The sequence below is a fragment of the Schistocerca americana genome, chromosome X, assembly GCF_021461395.2.
Source record: "Schistocerca americana isolate TAMUIC-IGC-003095 chromosome X, iqSchAmer2.1, whole genome shotgun sequence".
Taxonomy (NCBI): Eukaryota; Metazoa; Arthropoda; class Insecta; order Orthoptera; family Acrididae; genus Schistocerca; species Schistocerca americana.
In genome coordinates, this window is record NC_060130.1 from 824,094,570 (window position 1) to 824,117,086 (window position 22,517).

A 22,517-nucleotide genomic window follows, 5' to 3' on the forward strand; every position below is an offset into this window, starting at 1 on the left:
GGAAAGTGCGTTTCTTGTGGTACCCTTTCAACATTGATTAATTAATTGCAAAGTACACTCGAGTGCATCAACAGAAGTTAAGTACAAAAATGAAATTTCGTGTGCGTGCTCAAGGAAATGTGAGTGGCTAATGGCTCTGAGCACTATGGGACTTAACTTCTGAGGTCATTAGTCCCCTAGAACTTGGAACTACTTAAACCTAACTAACCTAAAGACATCACACACACCCATGCCCGAAGCAGGATTCGCACCTGCGACCGTAGCGGTCGCACGGTTCCAGACTGAAGCGCTTAGAACCCCTCGGCCACCCCGGCCGGCGAAATGTGAGTATAGATTGTTAATTAGTCATGTCGATTTGGACCACGACAAAATAAATTTAACACTATATTATTGTAAACCGTTTCAATAGCGCACAACAGTTACGAGTGTTCTTACTTTTCAGAGTATTTGAATAAATCTGAAACTATAGTTAAAATATTAGATTAAATGTTTCATACTACTAGAAATTCCATTGTGTCGGAAATAGAAAATGTACAGTCAGTGTCTGTTTAAAGTTTTAACTGAGGTCAGTCAGGCATGGACTTTGAATGCGAAAACCATTAAAAACTTAGGATCGGTTGTGGTAATTGCTAGGGTCCTCGTTTAAGTTTGCGTACGTAATTCATTATCCTTCAGATTTAAGACATGTTTTGGACAGTGACAGCCCAATTTAGCGATGTCTATCGACGTCATTTTTACTGGAGGCCATGCTTTGGACATCGGCAGTCCAGTTAACGAGCTAAATGACGAACTAGCCACAGAAGCAATGGGAATGGAAAACTAGAAACAGAAATTCTAAGTGCTAACATAAGGTCACCCATGGGATGCCACATCCAGAGGACATGGGAAGAAGAATGGCAAAATACTGCTCAGTCCAATAAACTAGAACATAAGCAACACCACAAAGGGCTAGCAGACATGACTACGAAGCTCAAGAAGAGCAACTATTAGCTTATGCCGTCTCCGAATCGCACATAAAAAATTACTTAATAATTTACAATACGGAGGGAAGAACCTGCAGAATACGTTTGTGGAGCAGCCCTTACCGTTCGGCACATCCTCTAAGATTGCACAGTTAAACAAGACATGCGACGTCTCTTGGACCTAGAAAACCATCTACGACAGTTTATAGCAGGTGGCGTTAACGTACTGCTGTTCCTACGGAGTGGATATTTCGACAAGATTTAAAGTCGTCACGTTTAATGCCGGCTAATGTCGCTCTCGCCACCGCTCTATTCCCGATGCAACATCATTATTCGTTTCGAAATCAGACTTCAGATCCTATTCTTGAACATTGTAGGTAAAAACGAAATGTTTTTCTTATGCAATGATCTTAGCTTTATATTAATGAAAGTTATGTTTTGTTTATTGGAGATAAAATCTTCTATGTTGTTAAGTCGCGACTGTTTCTCTTCATATTACTTCACGACTTGCGAAGAAGAAATTCGAAGAGCAAAATGGCACGACTAAACAACCTACAAGAGTTTACCTTCACTGACAAGGGCCACGAAATCCTGGAGATTTATGGATTCATTAATTTAATTATTCATGTATGAAATGTTATGCGTGCGATAGCATTATTGCTATGAAAAAGAAGTCTCGCGCATAGGTCCTCAACATTACGAGACGATTGAGGGAATAATAACCACTTAGTTACCTTTTAAAGTTATCTCATCGTCATCATTATCTACTGGACGTTGATAGGCAACGGCAGCGTGGTGCTATTTTTCCCCGGTCAGAAGCGCTAGCGAAGTCCATAGCAGAAGTGTTCGTCACCAGTCTTACCAGAAGTGGCCCTTCAACCGAGGCGTCCCAAGAAGTGTTCCCTCAAGGGCCACTTCCCAACAACTCCGTCCGTCCCTCCCTCCCTCCCTCCCTCCCTCCCTCCCTCCCTCCCCCGCTCTTCCCTCCCTCTCCTTCTCCTTCTCTGTCTGTCCTTCCCTCCCTCCGTCCCACAAGATCCAGCAAACCTTACACTGGCTTCATCTCTCTTGGTTTACAAATTACGCCTTTATTATCTTGGTACGCTTAGAGTTGTAAGACCACCTCTTACATCTAACCAAGTATTCTTAATGGTGATGAAATCAAAGCAGGGGAATAAGTATATGCCACTGTCACATACGAGGTAACAGTAAACAGAATGTTATCTGAAACCAAAAAAATTATTGAGCTACCTGGAAAGAACAGCTTTTTTACAGAAACTGAACCGTTTTAATTTGTGGTTTGAGAGCCAAAAATCGTATTTTAGTTATAATTCCGAACCGATTAAAATTAATCGCCCGAACGGTGCCTGAACCTGGGCCCCTCCTCACATATCGATTTTTAATTCTTTATCTTCATAAAACCCTAATCGCCTCTGTATTAAGTAAGCAATTGCTTCCTCAGTTAAATTAATAAAATAATTAAAATAAATGATTCTTCTTAAAAAGTTGCATCTTCATAAAAAGAGCTGTTTTCCTCTTATGTTCTTTAAAAGGAAAGAAATATCCTAAATGATGGAAGATATTTAATTCTGCATTAATTACCTTGTTCTTCAGAGAAATAAAGGAAAATTGACTTTGCTATCTGTGTCAGTGCTTTGTTGACGCACTTTGCATAGATAACATACACTGAATCGAGCATGTTAATGTAGTTAGCGCGTGGGTTTCATGTGTGTTCAATATATATATTAATTTGCCCTATCTTTGAGTCATTTTCAGATGGGTCATAAACATTTACTAATGTTGTATAAAATTGCAAACGATTCCTCTTCATGACGTATTATCCATAGGTATGCCGTCTCTAGATAAAACTGTAGGATAAACACTGATATTCAACAGCCACATTTAAAATTTCATTAAAACGTAGTATCCGAAAAACCTGGGCCCATTATCTCCTGTGATACAGCAATAGCAATGTGAGAATTATACCGGAAATTTCTTAGAGCAGATATTTTATGTGGACTCCGGATTCTATTTGCATTTAACGTCATTATTTTATTTGTTTATTCCATCCCTCGAATTTAATTAGACTCGTACACTTACACATTATACGTTTCTACTATCTTGTATCTGAAGAGATACGCACGAAAACAAATGATTGCCCACTGTTTACAGCAGGGATTCAGAATTTATTCGATGAAGGTTGCCGTCATTTCCAGTATCATTTAACTTTCCCATTGACTCGTTTGACTTAGATGCTTCATGTTCCTCCTCGGCTTCCAGTTTTTCCTTCAGACTGCCTCCTGCTTGAAGTGCGATTGTTGGTTGGTGGACGTTCTACGCTGTTTGATTTTTCACTTGCGCTGACAGAGGAGTTACTTCCGTTGTCTGCTTTGTTGTTGGAATTATCAGCTATGTCTTTCCTTCTTTTTTATATTGAATCTGGATTTGTTCTTTGCTCTTCAACTTTATTTGACGTAATTTCTCTGTGGTACTGGGAGTCTCTGTTTCAGATGCTGCATGAGCTATTCTTCCTTTCTTGATCTATGAGGTGGTACGACACGATCTGCAGAAGGATTAGCGTCCATTTTCACGATGTCAATGTCATCCAGCACAGATTTCGATAGGAGAACTTCACAGCTTTCGTCGCTTTCTGTAGCTCTTACTTTCTGTTGACTAGAATCGGTGGGCTTAGATTCCACGTGCCTTTCCAAGTTTTCAGTCTCCTTTTCCGGTGTACTGCTTGTCGTCGCAGGCGGAGGTTGTGGTGCCCTGCGTCGCTGTACGGTAGCTCGGCCAGCACACTCATTGGCGTTGCATATTGCATACGTTCTAGACTGTCCGTCATAGATAACTAATCTATGTTTCAATAAATCAATCTTAACTTTACGAACTCCACTGAAAGCAGGCAACAGAAATTCGTTAGCCACCTCTCTACAAAATCCGAAATTACTCGCCCGTATTCATTTAAAACTTGTCTTACAATTTCAAAGGGGAGCTCGAATGCTCTTATGATGCGCAACCCTAAACTAGCATTTGTTATTTAACCTCACTAATGCTTCCGTTTGCATGTGTAAATTTCAGTATGTCTCCTTTTTCTTGAATTAAGCGGGTGTGAATTCGCGAATCTTTAAGCTTCACATAAGCAACAGCAGCAAACTGTCAAAGGTGTACACCGATAACAACCTTCTCGACATCAAAGCTGTGAAAGTTAGATAAACTAGGCTTCACACATTGACGATCAAAGCAAAACTTCGAAGTATCTCGTTTTGAAATCAATGACAGCTTCAAATGATACACATTAAAAAAAAAAAAAAAAAAAAAAAAAGGGCGCGCTCCAACAGCATCAATCTGTAGTCCATAATATTAAACATTTCAGACATCTGAGCAATAACCAAATATTCAACAACGACCAATACACCAAACTCGTTTCGCTTTGAGTAGCGCGCAGTCGGTGTAAGCACTTCCTTTCTCGATGAGGCCTCGAGCCTTTCTACCGATCGAGCTATCGAATCACGTCCTTCATTTTTTACCCATTGTCTTGTGTTCAGATAGTTTTTTCTACGGAAGCCAAGGAGCACGATTCGACTTCCGTCCCGAACACAGTCTTAATCCATCACAGCCGGCCGTTGTGACCGAGCGGTTCTAGGCGCTTCAGTCCGGAACCGCGCTGCTGCTGCAGTCGCGGGCTCGAATCCTGCCTCGGGCATGGATGTGTGTGACGTCCTTAGATTAGTTAAGTTTAAGTAGTTCTAAGTCTAGGGGACTGATGACCTCAGATGTTAAGTCCCATAGTGCTCAGAGCCATTTTAATCATTTTTAATCCTTCACAAAATTTTCAAAGTATGAGGTCTTCCACTTGAGTGCCAAAACAATCCGTTAAATTTCGGTTATAAAATGAAACACACAGGCTTAAAGGCTGTCGATTCAGCTAATTAATTAGGGACTATAATTAGGAAAAACTTAAATTTGAAACATTACATAGAAAATGTTGTTCGTTAGGTGAACAAAAGATTACATTTTATTTGCAGAACGCTTAGCAGATGCAAGGATCTGTTAAAGAGACTGCTTACATTACGCTTCTCCATCCTCTTGGTGGAGGACATTGAAAAATTTTCTAATAAGTCCACACTGTTTCCGCAAGAGAGAAAGAGAGAGAGAGAGAGAGAGAGAGAGCGATAATATGCGAGTTCGGTTGACTGTCATTAAAAGAAAGGCGTTTTTCGTTCTCACGAGATATTTTCACTGAATTTTAATCAGCAGCTTTCTGCTCCGAATGCGAAAATATTTTGTTGATCCGATCTACATAGGCAGAATTGACCATCGTAATAAAATAAGAGAAATCAGAGATCACACGGAAAAGATGCTCATTTTCCCATGTGCTATTAGAGAGTGGAACAGTCGAGGAATAGTGTGAACTGTGAACCATACGCCAAGCACTCAAGTGCGAATTGTAGAGATGTCGAAAATGAAGTTCATACTGTATGTTCTTGACAAAGCTCGTCACGGCAATTCCACACACTGCTGCGAATTGAAAGGATGGACCATATGTCGTACAAACTTTTTAAAATCTCAGTATTTATTTGCTTGTTAAGATTACAGGGTGGTTACAAACAATTTAAATATCTTGTGTTGTAGGGTAGACTGCGCTGAGAAATAATTTTTCAGAAGAAAGTTCGATAAGTTGTGCCGTTTCCGAGTTAACTAGCATTTGAGTTAGCCAGTCAGGCAGTTTCGCGCGCGAATTAAAGCTGCCCGCCAGAGACGGTGTCGCCAAAAGTATTCTTCGTGTGGTTTCCTAAAACCGAACAAGAGAGCGATACAAAAATTGAACGTGGGACAGTAGTAAGACTGAAACCGAGCCAGTGGTTGAGCAATCTCGTGCGATATCATCTACGCTATGAGAACAACTGATACTAATTGTATACGGCAGGTCTATTGAATTCACGCGCGCAACGGCCTAATTGGCTTCCTCCAATGCTAATTAACTCGGAAACAGCGCAAAGTTTCGAATTTTTTTTATTAACAATTATTTTTCAGCACAATCTATCCCGCAAGACCCTTGCAAGATTTTCAGACTCTTTCTGACCATCCTGTGTACACGTAAACAGGATACTGCCAGTTATTATTCAACGCACTTCTTCTTAATTATTGCGCATTATCATCTTTTTGATAAAACTGAATTTCACGCCCCCACTTCAATGAATCTGTTTCATTGTTGAAACAATATTATTTTTTAAAAACAACTTTGACTACTATTTATATTAATATGTTATAAGTTATACACAGTGCGCCCTTTTCTTTTTTCGGGTACATATTGCCAAGCATAAAATTTCCAGAATGAGATTTTCACTCTGCAGTGGAGTGTGCGCTGATATGAAACTTCCTGGCAGATTAAAACTGTGCGCCGGACCGAGACTCGAACTCGGGACCTTTGCCTTTCGTGGGCAAGTGCTCTACCAACTGAGCTACCCAAGCACGACTCACGCTCCGTCCTCACAGCTGTACTTCCTCTAGTACTTCCAAACTTCACAGAAGTTCTCCTGCGAACTTTGCAAAACTAGCACTCCTGGAAGAAAGGATATTGCGGAGACATGGCTTAGCCACAGCCTGGGGGATGTTTCCGGAATGAGATTTTCACTCTGCAGCGGAGAGTGCGCTTATATGAAACTTCCTGGCAGATTAAAACGATGTGCCGGACCGAGACTCGAACTCGGGTCTTTTGCCTTTCGCGGGCAAGTGCTCTACCACTGAGCTACCCAAGCACGACTCACGCCCCGTCCTCATAGCTGTACATCCGCCATTACCTCGTGTCCTACTTTCCAAACTTCACAGAAGCTCTCCTGCTCGATAGAGCACTTGCCCACAAAAGGCAAAGAACCAGAATTCGAGTCTTGGTCCAGCACACAGTTTTAATGGCTCTCAGCACTATGGGACTTAACTTCTGAGGTCATCAGTCCCCACAGTTTTAATCTGCGAGGAAGCTTCATATCAATGCACACTCCGCTGCAGAGTGAAAATTTAATTCTAGAAATCAAGATTTCTACTTCAGCAACCAAGGCTGACCCTCGTTTTGTTAAAAATATCTCTATATATTTCTGCATCATTTTTATTCTCCAATTCTGTGCGGAGGTGACATGACATCTCTCAAATTCCAACGTTTTTTACAGAGGGCAGTCAGTCTCCTGAGCGAACACGTTGAGCTACCGTACCGGCCTAACCAGCTGACTACAAGCTACTGACTATTTCTTTCAGATAACCTAACATTGTTCACAAACAAGTGTTAATTAGACCGGTAATGGCTTGTACTATCATTGTTACGCATCATACAACAAGAAACAGAAACTGCATAAAATGATGTTTGGTTTGTGGGGCGCTCAACTGCGCGACCATCAGCACCCGTACAAATTCCCAATGTTTACGCAGTCCAATCTATCAAATTTCACGAAAGACATCGTTCCTCACAAGCGTCTTCTAACCAAACTGGGTGCCTACAGAGTATCGCCTGAGTTGTGCGACTGGATTCGTGATTTCCTGTCAGAAAGGTCACAGTTCGTAGTAATAGACGGAAAGTCATCGAGTAAGAGAGAAGTAGTATCTAGCGTTCCCCAAGGAAGTGTTATAGGTCCTCTATTGTTCCTGATCTACACTCCTGGAAATGGAAGAAAGAACACATTGACACCGGTTTGTCAGACCCACCATACTTGCTCCGGACACTGCGAGAGGGCTGTACAAGCAATGATCACACGCACGGCACAGCGGACACACCAGGAACCTTGGTGTTGGCCGTCGAATGGCGCTAGCTGCGCAGCATTTGTGCACCGCCGCCGTCAGTGTCAGTCAGTTTGCCGTGGCATACGGAGCTCCATCGCAGTCTTTAACACTGGTAGCATGCCGCGACAGCGTGGACGTGAACCGTGTGTGCAGTTGACGCACTTTGAGCGAGGGCGTATAGCGGGCATGCGGGAGGCCGGGTGGACGTACCGCCGAATTGCACAACACGTGGGGCGTGAGGTCTCCACAGTACATCGATGTTGTCGCCAGTGGTCGGCGGAAGGTGCACGTGCCCGTCGACCTGGGACCGGACCGCAGCGACGCACGGATGCACGCCAAGACCGTAGGATCCTACGCAGTGCCGTAGGGGACCGCACCGCCACTTCCCAGCAAATTAGGGACACTGTTGCTCCCGGGGTATCGGCGAGGACCATTCGCAACCGTCTCCATGAAGCTGGGCTACGGTCCCGCACACCGTTAGGCCGTCTTCCGCTCACGCCCCAACATCGTGCAGCCCGCCTCCAATGGTGTCGCGACAGGCGTGAATGGAGGGACGAGTGGAGACGTGTCGTCTTCAGCGATGAAAGTCGCTTCTGCCTTGGTGCCAATGATGGTCGTATGCGTGTTTGGCGCCGTGCAGGTGAGCGCCACCATCAGGACTGCATACGACCGAGGCACACAGGGCCAACACCCGGCATCATGGTGTGGGGAGCGATCTCCTACACTGGCCGTACACCACTGGTGATCGTCGAGGGGACACTGAATAGTGCACGGTACATCCAAACCGTCATCGAACCCATCGTTCTACCATTCCTAGACCGGCAAGGGAACTTGCTGTTCCAACAGGACAATGCACGTCCGCATGTATCCCGTGCCACCCAACGTGCTCTAGAAGGTGTAAGTCAACTACCCTGGCCAGCAAGATCTCCGGATCTGTCCCCCATTGAGCATGTTTGGGACTGGATGAAGCGTCGTCTCACGCGGTCTGCACGTCCAGCACGAACGCTGGTCCAACTGAGGCGCCAGGTGGAAATGGCATGGCAAGCCGTTCCACAGGACTACATCCAGCATCTCTACGATCGTGTCCATGGGAGAATAGCAGCCTGCATTGCTGCGAAAGGTGGATATACACTGTACTAGTGCCGACATTGTGCATGCTCTGTTGCCTGTGTCTATGTGCCTGTGGTTCTGTCAGTGTGATCATGTGATGTATCTGACCCCAGGAATGTGTCAATAAAGTTTCCCCTTCCTGGGACAATGAATTCACGGTGTTCTTATTTCAATTTCCAGGAGTGTATATTAACGACCTAGGAGACAATCTGAGTAGCCGTCTTAGGTTGTTTGCAGATGATGCTGTCATTTACCGTCTTGCAAAGTCATCCGATGATCAAAACGACTTGCAAAATGCTTTATATAAGATATCTGTATGGTGCGAAAAGTGGCAATTGACCCTGAATAAGGAAAAGTGTGAAATTATTCACATGAGTACTAAAAGAAATCGGCTAAATTTCGATTACGCGGTAAGTCACAAAAATCTGAAGGCTGTAAATTCAACTATATACTTAGGGATAACAATTACAAATAACCTAAATTGGAACGATCACATAGATAATATTGTGGGTAGAGCAAACCGAAGACTGCGATTCATTGGCAGAACACTTAAAAGATGCAACAGGTCTACTAAAGAGACTGCTTACACCACGCTTGTCCGCCCTATTCTGGAGTATTGCTGTGCGGTGTGGGGTCCGCATCAGGTGGGACTGACGGATGACATCGAAAAAGTACAAAGAAGGGCAGCTCGTTTTGTATTGTCGCGAAATAGGGGAGATAGTGTCACAGACATGATTCGTGAATTGGAGTGGCAATCATTAAAACAAAGGCGTTTTTCGTTGCGACGGGATCTTTTCATGAAATTTCAATCACCAGTTTTCTCCTCCGATTGTGAAAACATTCTGTTGGAGAAGGAGAAATGATCATCACGATAAAATAAGAGAAATTAGGGCTCGCACGGAAAAATTTAAGTGCTCGTTTTTCCCACGTGCCGTTCTAGAGTGAAACGGTAGACAGACAGCTTGAAGGTGGTTCATTGAACCCTCTGCCAGGCACTTTGTTGTGAATAGCAGAGTAATCATGTAGATGTAGATGATGATGATGTGATGAGGACAACACAAACACCCAGTCCGAGGGCAGAGAAAATCCCCAACCCGCCCGGTAATCGAACCCGGGACCCCGTGATCCAGAAGCAGCAACGCTAGCCACTAGACCACGAGCTGCGGACGAAACTATATAAAATCATCCGCTCCAAAATATTCACACATAACTTGCTAACATAACAACTAGAGAGAAATCTGCTGAAGCACTTTCCCATACACAATATTCAGTGAGCATATGTATTTACAGCGCTGGCTCACAAGGCCGATTTCGACGCGACACAACAATACCTCAGCAAATTAAACACAGAAAACGGGACAAAAGACAGAAACATATACGAGGGGCGTTCAGAAAGTAAGCTCCGATCGGTCGCGAAATGGAAACGATTATGAAAATCCGATAAAGCTTTGCACAGATGTGTTGGGTAGTGTCTCTAGTATAACCCCAGTTAGCATCACGTCGCTCTTCTCATTTCTGAGCTCGCAGTGAGTGCGTAAAGATGTCTAGAAAATAGTGTCTGCCGCCAAGTACGAGGGCCTGGTGAGAAATTTCGCCTGAAGCTATGCAGCTAACATTACATAACTGTCGTGCTGTTTCTTCTTCAAGACAATTCTCAGCCGCATTCTGCAGGGGCAATGAAGATGCTCCTGCATCGTTTTCAAATGGAAATGTTAGATTACCCACAATACAGTCCGCAATTGTCTCCCCCTGAGTTTCATCTCTGGTCACATGAACCGCTGTCTTTGAAGACAACATTTTGACACAGACAACGAGGTGTAGGCCAGCGTGGAGAATTGGCGGAAAGCACTGGCGGCTGCCTTCTATGATGAGGCTATTGAAAAGTTGGTACAACGCTATGACAAAAGTCTAAGTCAGAACGGCGACTACGTAGAGAAGTAGCTGAAAGCTGTAGCTAATTGTTACAAGTAAAACATTTCTGATGTTCACTGTGGTTTCAATTTGGCAATCAATCGGAGCTTACTTTCTGAACAGGCCTCGTACATTCATGCATTTCAGTCAGCACAAATATACTTTATTCACTTACTCGCAACCGTACAGCGTTGAACATATTAAGTAGCAATCTGAATGAACAACGTCAACTAAGTGCAATGTAGTGGCCTAAAATATATCTTAATTTCAAAGCACAAGATGCCAGGTGCAATGCAGCACGATTCTGATTGCGACTTTGAGCCATCAAACATACAATCAAGTTTCCATACCTGATTCTTTAGATAAACACTTTCACTGTGAGAACTCGTGCATAGTGCCTCATTCCTTTACTATTCCTGTAGACAGAGGAACAAATTTCAGGAAGGGGTGCACATAGTTAGTCTCCCAATAATCACAGTAGTCTGAGATTGTGTGTGTATAAAGTTAGAGTGGTCAGTTTACAAAGCGAACTAAATTGCGGCGGTATATCGTAAGTCGTAAGAAATGCTGCCGGCGTCTCCAGTTTCGTCAAGCAGCGAATCATCACTCGCTTGGTCGTCTTGAACATTCTCTAGTACTGCTACGAGAATCTACCATGTAGGGATTACCTTCATGATGTTGCTCAATAACGAATGACCACTTATGAAACGTTCTCTCACATTCCAGGCTAGTGCGGTACCTCTTTTTGCCATGGTGTGTCTGTACTTCCCTCACAAGCGACTAACAATAATTTGTAAGTACGAAATTGATTAACTGACCACCAGCCAAAGAGTATATTCTTGAGAAAAGTTTCTACGCCGAGGTTTGCGGTCTGTTACCGTATTCGCATGACAAGTAAATTAAATTTATATGAATATGAAATAACATTTAAAAACCGTAATTTACGATAGAATAATTTTGCTTATTTTACGTAGTTACACGAGCGGTCAACAAAGAGCATCAAAGACTTGTCATATGTTGGCATATGCACAGTTCGTAAAGGCTGTATACATCTGTGTTTTCTACCATAACTTTGCACCTGGGACCATGAGCGAAAATAATGACGCAACAACTTTCCCTTTTCACGGACTTGATCCTGTGAGCTGTTTGGTCCCATGGTGCGAGTTTTACGTCCTCACCAAAAACAGTATGATTATGCAAATCCTTTTGATGTACCCCAGGTCTTATCTCGTCCTCATAAAGTTGTGTTGCGTTTGTATCTATTCTTTATTTTATAGGTATCGTTTGTACTTAATTCATCACTGTATTTTAGATATTAATGATATGTTTCTCCTAACATAGCACTGATAAATAATTCCGTAGTTATGGTATCTAATTTATGTTATATGCAAATAAAAACTAATTTTTTCTCAAAAGATTTAATCTTTTCTTTTATAGCATGAATGGCGAGGTGCACAATAACTCACAGTCTCTTGTGGAAAAGAAAAACAACGAACAACCATGCAAGAAAACAGAATTCGATGCTTTGTTTCAATACAGCAAACCACCAAAACCAGGTAACTTAGTTCTTACAATTAAGCATTAAATTCGTCTCCCTAGCCGAGCATAATGCAAATACAACCATATTTGCGTTAAAGTTGCACAGACCATTATATGGTCTGTACCAGAGCGTACTTTAGACTTGATATCACTCGTCACCCTTCCTTAGCTGGGCGATTGTTTACTCACCTATAATTCATTCTACAGTGATATAAACACATCAGGTTAATACAAGAATAAAATATGTTTAACACTTTGAGTGCCATCTCCGGAATATTACGCTGTCTTCAGTGTTGGAAGAATGCCATTCCCGTAATATTACGAGCATGTCATTCTGTCGAACATTGAAGACAACGAAATATTATGTTGATGACACTCAGTGTTTTAAGCAAGGTAACAAATTTATACTTCCAGGTTCATCATGCAGTCCCCAAAATGCTAACTACTACTCCAAAGAAACTGGAATTTCTTTTTTTGCATGTCCCTTCTTTCCGTATTTTTTTTATGACTTCTCTTCTTTGTTAAGAGGTGTATAACAAGGAGCAAGATATTCTGGCTAACGTGTGCAGACGGGGGCAGAATAAGAGCTTAGCCCTACTTGAAATGTTTCTCTTTCGCGTTATTGCGCTCGTAGATTTACTAAATAAATTACCAGACCTTTTTCTCTTCATTTATAGTGGCCTGTGAAGTAACGCTTACAGGTGAACAAAACTCAGGAGCGCTCTAAACGATTTGCCTTATAGAGAATGACAGTTCGCTGAATTCTAAGAAAGGAACAGTTTGATTACCTACCCGGTAAGAAGATTACCTTGGTGGGCCCATTTTTTTGAGCATCGAACAATAATTACAAGATATTACACAGAATTAAATATTCCTCCCACTTTATAAGTAAGTTCTGGAATTCGCTTTCCGGGAACAGTGATATAAAATATGCAAGGTTGCAAGTCTATCACACCCTGTTAACCTGTCGATGGAGACTGTAACGCAAGGAAGGGAGAATGGCTCAAATGGCTCTGAGCACTATGGGACTTAACATCTGTGGTCATCAGTCCCCTAGAACTTAGAACTACTTAAACCTACCTAACCTAAGGACAGCACACACATCCATGCCCGAGGCAGGATTCGAACCTGCGACCGTCCGCAGCTCGTGGTCGTGCGGTAGCGTTCTCGCTTCCCACGCCCGGGTTCCCGGGTTCGATTCCCGGCGGGGTCAGGGATTTTCTCTGCCTCGTGATGACTGGGTGTTGTGTGCTGTCCTTAAGTTAGTTAGGTTTAAGTAGTTCTAAGTTCTAGGGGACTTACGACCATAGATGTTAAGTCCCATAGTGCTCAGAGCCATTTTTCGAACCTGCGACCGTAGCAGTCGCGCGGTTCCGGACTGAGCGCCTACAACCGCTAGACCACCGCGGCCGGCGAAGGGAGAATGGGGGAAGATTTTGGTTTAATGTTCCGCTGACGACATCGTTAGAGACAGATTGCAAGCACGGTATTCGCCTCTGTTGATTTAGGGAAACCTAAAACTGAATGTCCGGACAGCGATTTGAAACCCACTCCTCCCGAATTCTTGCCCAGTGTCTTAACAACTGCGCCGCTTCACTCAGTGGCTGAACTGCTTGACTTTGCCTTACATTAGGATGTAAAGAGCTGCGATAGAATGCGTAAGGACACGTTAACCCCAGAAGGGTTTTAGATAGTTTTTCTGATATCCCTCAATATTTGGAAACCGGCTGAGTGACGGCGATATTATTTGTATGGCACAGGATTTTACCATGTTTATTGGGATGTCGAAAACAGGTCACGTGGGCAAAGATCCCAAGTTCGAATCCCAGCCAGGCGCACAGTTTTAATTCGCCAGGAAGTTTCAGATCGCCGCACTCTCCGCTGAAGAGTGAAGACCGATAATGGGCTACACAAACTGTCAAACAGTGATACTGGCAGTCGTATTACAGAATATACTGATGAGGCAAATCATTATGACCACTCCCAATTGCGAATTTAAATGTCGCCTAGTGCCGTTGCGGCCTCACGGCGCGGTAAGGAAAATATATAAGCGGAGCAGAGAAAAGTGGGAAATCATTCTAACAATGAAACGGGCCTAATATGTTGAAACCCAGTGGCATGAGCGACCCTGACAAAGAGTAGACTGTTACGGATTGACGCCTGGGAACGAGCAGCTCGGAAACGGCGAAAGTGGCCGGCTGTTTGTTTACTTTGCTCAATAACAGCTGTTTTATTCCGAATCACACATCGTCAGTTTGGCAAGCCGTAGGTGAATAACCAGCGTCTGGCATGTGCGTGGCATTCCGCCCCAAGAGGACGCTCGTACGACTATGGTGAAAAAAAGGACTAAATCATTTCGTAAGTTTCCATTCCAGTCGTTCAGTGTTAAAAACAGAACTGGTAATTTACTTTTGTGTGAACTGTAAACCTTTCGGTTCTATGCGCTTCAGTCCGGAACCGCGCTGCTGCTACGGTCGCAGGTTCGACTCCTGCCTCGGGCATGGACGTGTATGATGTCCTTAGGTTAGTTAGGTTTAAGTAGTTCTAATTCTAGGGGACTGATGACCTCAGATGTTAAGTCCCATAGTGCTTAGAGCCGGTTTTTTCCATTGAAAGACGCATCACCATTTATGAGTAGCGGCCACATTTCTCTTGTTGACACGTTTAATTGTACTTCTTGTGCCCAAAAAAAAAAAAAAAAATAAATAAAAAAAATGGCTCTGAGCACTATGGGACTTAACTTCTGAGGTCATCAGTCCCCTAGAATTTAGAACTACTTAAACCTAACTAACCTAAGGACATCACACACATCCATACCCGAGGCAGGATTCGAACCTGCGACCGTAGCAGTCGCGCGGTTCCGGACTGCGCGCCTAGAACCGCTAGGTCTATTTTGTACGAGCTGTAAATAAATACCTGACATATAACGCTACAAGTAAGGCAAAAATCAAATATTTTTACTGACAATTTTCTGTAAATTCGCCTGAGAAGGACTATAGGGTTCGCGCGCTTCGATTCTGTTAGCGCAGAGCGTCGCCAAGCGGCGCGTGCTAAGTATGTGTGCGCGACGTCACACGTGCTACACGCGTCTCAATTTGCGCTTAGCCTTAGCGTCCTACTGTCGCGAGCATCAGTGGAAAGTAATTGAACGATAATGAAACCACGAGTACGCAACAAAGTGTTGGACGTCAACCCCTCATCACAGAGGGCGAATGTCGGGGGTTTGCCCGCTGTGTAAATCAGGATAGGTAGCGATCTGTGGCAGATCTAAAAACAGATTACAATGCTGTTACGGGCATTTGCTGTTTCGAAGCACATTTTTAAGAGCACGTTGTTGATCGTGGCGCTCCTATATGTTCCCATGTCAATCCAACGTCATCGCCAATTCCGTTTGGTGTGGACACGAAGTCATAAAGGCTGAACAGTGGACCAATGGAAAAGTGTCACCTGGTCAGATGAATCTTGTTTCTTTTTACACCAGGTCGATAGTGTTGTCTGGATACGTAGTCATCCAGGAGAACGGCTTTTCGAAACGTGCGCCGCGCCACGGATGCTGAGGGCAGTAATGTGCTATGGGAGAGATTCCCGAGGGTTTCCAAGGGGCGTGTGGTAGGAGTCGAAGGCACCGTGACAGCTGAGGACAACGAGAATATTGCTGCGGACCGCCTCCGTGCCTTCATGTTTTGGTGTTTTCCCCGATGGCGATGGCGTCTTCCAGTGGGGAAACGTTCGTGTCACGAGATCAGAAGCGCCTTACAGTGGTGTGAGAAGCCTCATACTGAACTCATGTTGGTGACTTGACCACCAACTTCGCTTGATCTGAGCCCGATGCAACACAGCTGGGACGCTATTGGGCACGAGCTTCGCATGTCCAAACCACCAGTCTTTCAAAATGGTTCAAATGGCTCTGAGCACTATGGGACCTAACATCTGAGGTCCTCTGTCCCCTAGAACTTAGAACTACTTAAACCTAACTAACCTAAGGACGTCACACACATCCATGCCCGAGGCAGGATTCGAACCTGTGACCGTAGCAGTCTTGCGGTTCAGGACTGAAGCACTTAGAACATCTCGGCCACAACGGCCGGCCACCGGTCTTTAATTTACGGGTACTGTGTTACCAGTCAGTAGACATCTGGTGCCTCATACGTCCAAAAACCTGCCAATGACTTGTCGAATACATGCAACGTAGTATCGCTGATATATTGTATTCCAACGTGGAGCAATACTCCGTTAAGCAGGTGTTCATAATGTTCTGGCTCATCAGTGTCTCTCTTGGTTGAATTTTATGTTGCGCTGCTATATGGCTCTCTATTCGTCGTAAGCAAATTACAATTTTTAAATCAATATGGGATTTATATGTGTTACAAGAATGTAGTTTTAACAGAGCGGCTACTAATGGCGAGAGGGTACAGATGACTGGCTACTTGTTTAATCAGTTCGTCATTCACAGTACTGGGATCGAGTACTTCCTATAGAGCAAAGACTGGGAAACATGTTTTATTATTTATGGCTGCTATGTCTCGCATAGGTTCCACCTTCCCAGAGGTTTTTGCTGGTGTTAAGAATGTCGAAAAAATCTAGTTAATCATTGTACCATGACGACTCTACCCATAAACAAAACCGAGCGAGGTGGCGCAGACACTGGACTCGCATTCGGGAGGACGACGGTTCAATCCCGCGTCCGGCCATCCTGATTTAGGCTTTCCGTGATTTCCCTAAATCGCTGCAGGCAAATGCCGGGATGGTTCCTTAGAAAGGGCACGGCCGATTTCCTTCCCCATCCTTCCCTAATCCGAGCTTGTGCTCCGTCTCTAATGACCTCGTTGTCGACGGGACGTTAAACACTGATCTGCTCCTCCTCCTCTCATGCCCCTCCATAAACAAAAAGAGGTGGGAAAGTTAACGTAGGATGAGATTGTTGACATATAAGATGTATGCATAATACATAAGTGTTATATTTCAACTGGGTCTGTCTATGGTGTGAAAGACTAGTTTTAACGGAATATTCGGTAGTGGCAGGGTGTTCAAAAATGGTTCAAATGGCTCTGAGCACTATGGGACTCAACTTCTGAGGTCATTAGTCCCCTAGAACTTAGAACTAGTTAAACCTAAGGACATCACAAACATCCATGCCCGAGGCAGGATTCGAACCTGCGACCGTAGCGGTCCTGCGGTTCCAGACTGCAGCGCCGTTAACCGCACGGCCACCTCGGCCGGCCTGGCAGGGTGTAGTACAATACATGGATGCTCTGATTATAACAAGGCAATCAGTACCGATAATGGCTTATTAAACTACACTGTATGCCTATAGATGTAATTAAAGTTAATATAGGCGGTATTGCTGCTTATCGGAACTGGGTCCGTTTCTCCGCAGTGGTCTGTATCTCGTAACTTCCCGCTAACCGCTTTACCTACTGTATGTGGCCGAGCAAGTGTGATAGACATATTTCTGCGTCTGAGTCGACTCTCGTCGTTGCTGCTGGCAATTGGCTCTCGGCAGCTTAGCTATAGAGATATGTGGAGACGACGATACGTGTATTTATTTTTTTAAATAAAGCGCATTTCTCCATCATTTTCTATCCTACACCGTTTGTAGGGGGAATCGTTCAGTGTATTTCTCAGCAATGCAGGGCGAATTTTTACTTGGTGAGTGTTGTCGCAGTGCATTATTTAAATATGCAAATACACTTTTAGCTACAATGTGGAACTGGCTGTCGTTAATATGGATTGACTACTTGGAATAGTATATAAAGATAATGCCAATATGCATTCATAAAATTCTCATGATTATGCGTCATGTATGATCTAATATACAGTTATTATTTATCACTTATGTAACACGTTTACGGATTTTTCTGTGGTGTTCAGTAAAAATTACGGGATTTGCTTGTAAACCTTCGATTAATACAATGGTTCAAATGGCTCTGAGCACTATGGGACTTAACTGCAGTGGTCATCAGTCCCCTAGAACCTAGAACTACATAAACCTAACAACCTAAGGACATCACACACATCCATGCCCGAGGCAGGATTCGAACCTGCGATCGTAGCGGTCGCGCGGTTCCAGATTGTAGCGCCTAGAACCGCTCGGCCACTCTTCCATTGATAGATGTGGTGCATAGTTATCACGAGACTTATGTTGTAGCTCTTTCATAGAAGCCTAATTTACTATGGAGATGGGAAACGAGTCCAGTGTTTACATATACGTTTGTCCAGACTGAACCGTGAAAAACACACACACACACACACACACACACACACACACACGCCAATTCCACATGAAAGTTGCAGATTCTTGTGTTATTTAATATTGATCTGAACTGTAGGTCACTGTAAGCTTATAAGCTGATCATGTGATCGTGACGTCCCTTCCAAAATTTTTAGAACGCATACATACTCCGCAAGCCACCATATGGTATCTTGTGTCACTCGCAAAAACAAGAAACAAAAACAAAACAAAAAGAGAGGGAACAAAATGGCTGTGGAGTAGGACATTAGTGTTTAACGTCTCGTCGACAATGTCACTGGAGACGCACCGCAAGCGTCACAGGGAAGGATGGAGGAGGAAGTAGGCTGTGCCCTTTCAAAGGAACCATGTCGGCATTTGCCTTAAACGATTCAGGGAAATGACGAAAAACCTAAATCAGGATGGTCGGGCGCGGGTTTGAACCGTCGTCCTCTCGAATGCGAGTCCAGTGTGCTAACCACTGCGCCATCTCGATCGGTACAAAACGGCTCTGTATATAGCTCTTTACATGTTCCAGTACCTCTTATCTTACGTGAACTGTATATTGGATACGAATAGTGTTTTCGCGAAAATATCGAAAACTATTTCTTGAGGGTATTTTTGTCCTGTCGTTGCAACTACAAAAATGCCTGATTTATTTCACTAGACGCGTTTCACTCCATTGAAGTAAAGCATCATCAGTGGTCTTTATCTCAATAAAGCAAAACGCGTCTGGTGAAAAAATCACGCATTTTTGTAGTTGCAACGACAGGAAAAAATACCCTCAAGAAATAGTTTTCGATATTTTCGCGAGAACACTATTCGTATCCAACATACAGTTCACGTAAGATAAGAGGTACTGGAACATGTAAAGAGCTATATACAGAGCCGTTTTGTACCGATCGAGATGGCGCAGTGGTTAGCACACTGGACTCGCATTCGAGAGGACGACGGTTCAAACCCGCGCCCGGCCATCCTGATTTAGGTTTTTCGTCTTTTCGCTGAATGTAGGGTAGGTGAAATGGTACACAGTGTCCTCCAACACAGTGTACAGTGACTTGTGAATTACAGATCACAATGTAGAAGCAAGACAGTGAGTCCGATGGATCTTAATTTAAAATTAATTTTATGTATAAATTATCAAAATTACCATCTTTCAGCCATTGAATGTGTACAACCTGAATCGGTTTGAAAGCTCTGAATTTGTGTTTTTATTTCTTGAATTATTTTTTAAATTATTATTTTTTGTTTGCTTATTGACCAACAAGAATCATGTAACAACTTCAGTTACTCTTCTTTCCTTCTTGCTTTCTATTTTTCCAATACTTCTTCATCTTCTCCCCATGTTTTCTTTTGCTTCCTTCTGTCCATGTTGATCCCAGTTACTATTTCCTTCTGCGTTTAATATTTTATTCTTAAAAAGATTTCTATCTGTTATTTCCGATTCTTTAATGTCGTTTCTTTCTAGATCTTTCTTTGGTTCTGTAATCCATGCTGATGTCGATTTCTTCTTCCAGAAATACAGGAATATTTGTTTCGTGAACCTGTCCTCATTCGTTCAGTAGAAGTTTCCAAAAAAATTTATCTGCTTTTAGCCCTTACTTCTGATATTTTCTGTATATTTTTGTAGATCTCTTCATTACCTCTCATTTTCCAGTCATCTGTAGTTTGTAATGCACCCATTATTTTTTTTTAACTATCCGTTTTTCAGGTACCTCTATTCTGTCCAGATTGTTAGGCATTCACATTCATATAAACATTCTGGTTGTACCACTGTGATATAGTGTTTGTTTTGTTTTTAGACATATGCATTTCTTGTTAATATTCTTTGTCAAACCATATGCTCTCTCCATTTTGTTAATTCTTACATCTACTCCAAATTTTTCTAGTCCATACTGTTGTATAGTTTCTTCGAAATATTTGAATTTACTTACTCGCTCTATTTTACCTATATGTGTTTCTACGAATTTTGATACATTTTTATGTTTGTAATTAATTTTGTTTTTTAGCTGAAATTTTGAGACCAGCTCTATTTGCTATTTGTTTCACAAGGTTTTTTTTGCATAACTGCGTCTATTAGATTTTCTGAAAGTATTGCAGAATCGTCTGCAAAGGCCAGGCAGTTTACTTTAATTTCATTTATTTTTCTTCATAGAATTATTGGTTCAATTTTGTAATTCCTTAGCTCGAAATTCCAGATCCTTACCATTATTTCTAGAACACAGTTAACCAGTAAAGACGATAAGCCATCCCCTTGTCTTACACCAGTTTTATTTCAAATGGCTGAGATAGTTTCTCTATCTACCGAATCAGATGCTTTTTTGAAATCAATAAATGATACTGTTATAGGTTTGCTGGTTAACTTTCTGTGGTGAATCATTGATTTTAAGTTAAAAATCTATTCTGTGGAGGATATTCGCTTTCTAAAACCTCCCTGATATTTTCCCAGTTGTTTGTCTAAAGTTTCTACACCACTGTCCAGCAGTATTTTGATAATATTTTGTATAACATTAGCAGAAGTGACTCTCCTGTACTTGCTAACATATTGTTTGTCTCTCTTTTGATGTAACGTGTGGACTAATGCTACTTTCCACTCTTCTGGAATCTTTTCAGTTTCACTTATGATCTCAAAAAGCAATTGTCAATCGTTTGTAATCTTTTATTCTAACCAATCCAATAATTCTGCAATAATGGAGTCTTCAACATTTGATTTGTTGTTTTTGATTACTCGATGGCTTCAGAAATTTCTTGCTCTGTTGTTCAAAAATCTTCCTACTGGCTTTGTGGTATTGCTGGAAATTATAATTTAACTGTTGTAACTGGACAGTTTAAAAGCCTGTCAAAAATTTTGCTAGTATTTGTGCCATTGCACAAAAGTATCATTGTCCAGTTGTTGTTTTGCCAAATCAATGGCCAGATCAAGCAAATTATTCTAGTGTACAGTTATTAGGCTATAATGAATTACAACGTTCTTATACGTACCGCTTTTGATGCATTTTTTTTCAGGCACGTCTTTACCAGCAGTAGGACACTCTGCTTCCAAGTTAATGGATTTTTTTTTCTTTCTCTGCTTTTATTGACCTATACAATGTGATTTGGAGTGAAACTTGACATCTGCTAAGTCCGCCATTTTCTTTGGTATACAACGTCCTCCTATTATGGTCAACTTCACATCTGTAAATAACTCAAATTGTAAACATAAAAAAGTATGTTACTGTGGTAGCATGTCCACTGTGCTGTATCATTGTATTGCAGTGAAATCTCAACAACTTTGCCAAAAATATGATATACAACCATCTTTGAGGGAGGTCTTCACATGTTGACTTCGTTTCTGCCACTATTATCGCTTAATCCCTGTGTTTTCGTTTACTTTAGCTTTACGAATGATACTGTATATGCATTTCTCTCTCTTTCATCCTGCGCACAGTGAACTCATTCTTTTCTTCCGCTCCCCTGTTCCGTTGTCTATGTGGCAGTATTTATGACAGTTTCACTAGAGATTCGTCAATTTATTTTCTCCAGATGTCCGCTTTACTGCCCCTCAGCGGTATTAACGAATCACCGGGACTATTAATGCGAGAACCTTCGTACTCGCTCCAGTTACGTATATTTAAAGTTTAACTTTCTATTCTGAAATACACATTTGCATTTACACATATTTAATACGGAATTTTGTGACCACAATTATCCCTTCAGAAAGAAAGTTAACAGTTTTTCCATCAACAGTGCCCACACCAGTCGCCAGGTGCCTTGTCTTTTCCATAGGACAACAATCGTGAGTCAACTGTTATTACGTAATATGCCGAAGACCGCTCGGAAATAATTAGCTACTGTTGCCTGCCACGAATTCAACATCACTGCAATGAAAGAAATTTATCAGCTAATTCCTGCATAAGGTTCATTAAGTTAATTTTGAATGCAAAGATTTCAAAACGGACCGTAAAGTATCGCCATTTGTGTACTCGCGACAATCGCTTTATTGGAATGTTCTTCAT

At 42.5% G+C, this 22,517-nt stretch overlaps 1 protein-coding gene and 1 non-coding gene across 5 annotated transcripts in view; one reads left to right on the plus strand and one right to left on the minus strand.

Annotated features, from left to right (window-relative positions):
* The window catches only part of LOC124556350 (sulfate transporter-like), a 493,546-nt gene that overhangs the window by 340,649 nt on the left and 130,380 nt on the right, over positions 1 to 22,517 (plus strand). For all 4 annotated transcript variants that reach the window (XM_047130318.1, XM_047130320.1, XM_047130317.1 and 1 more), the window contains exon 2: positions 12,192 to 12,310. In XM_047130318.1, the coding sequence (XP_046986274.1) occupies positions 12,192 to 12,310 (119 nt within the window). The remainder of the gene's footprint in view (positions 1 to 12,191; positions 12,311 to 22,517) is intronic.
* Trnas-cga lies at positions 6,363 to 6,437 on the minus strand. Its single transcript has one exon. It is a non-coding gene; the product is annotated as a tRNA-Ser (tRNA).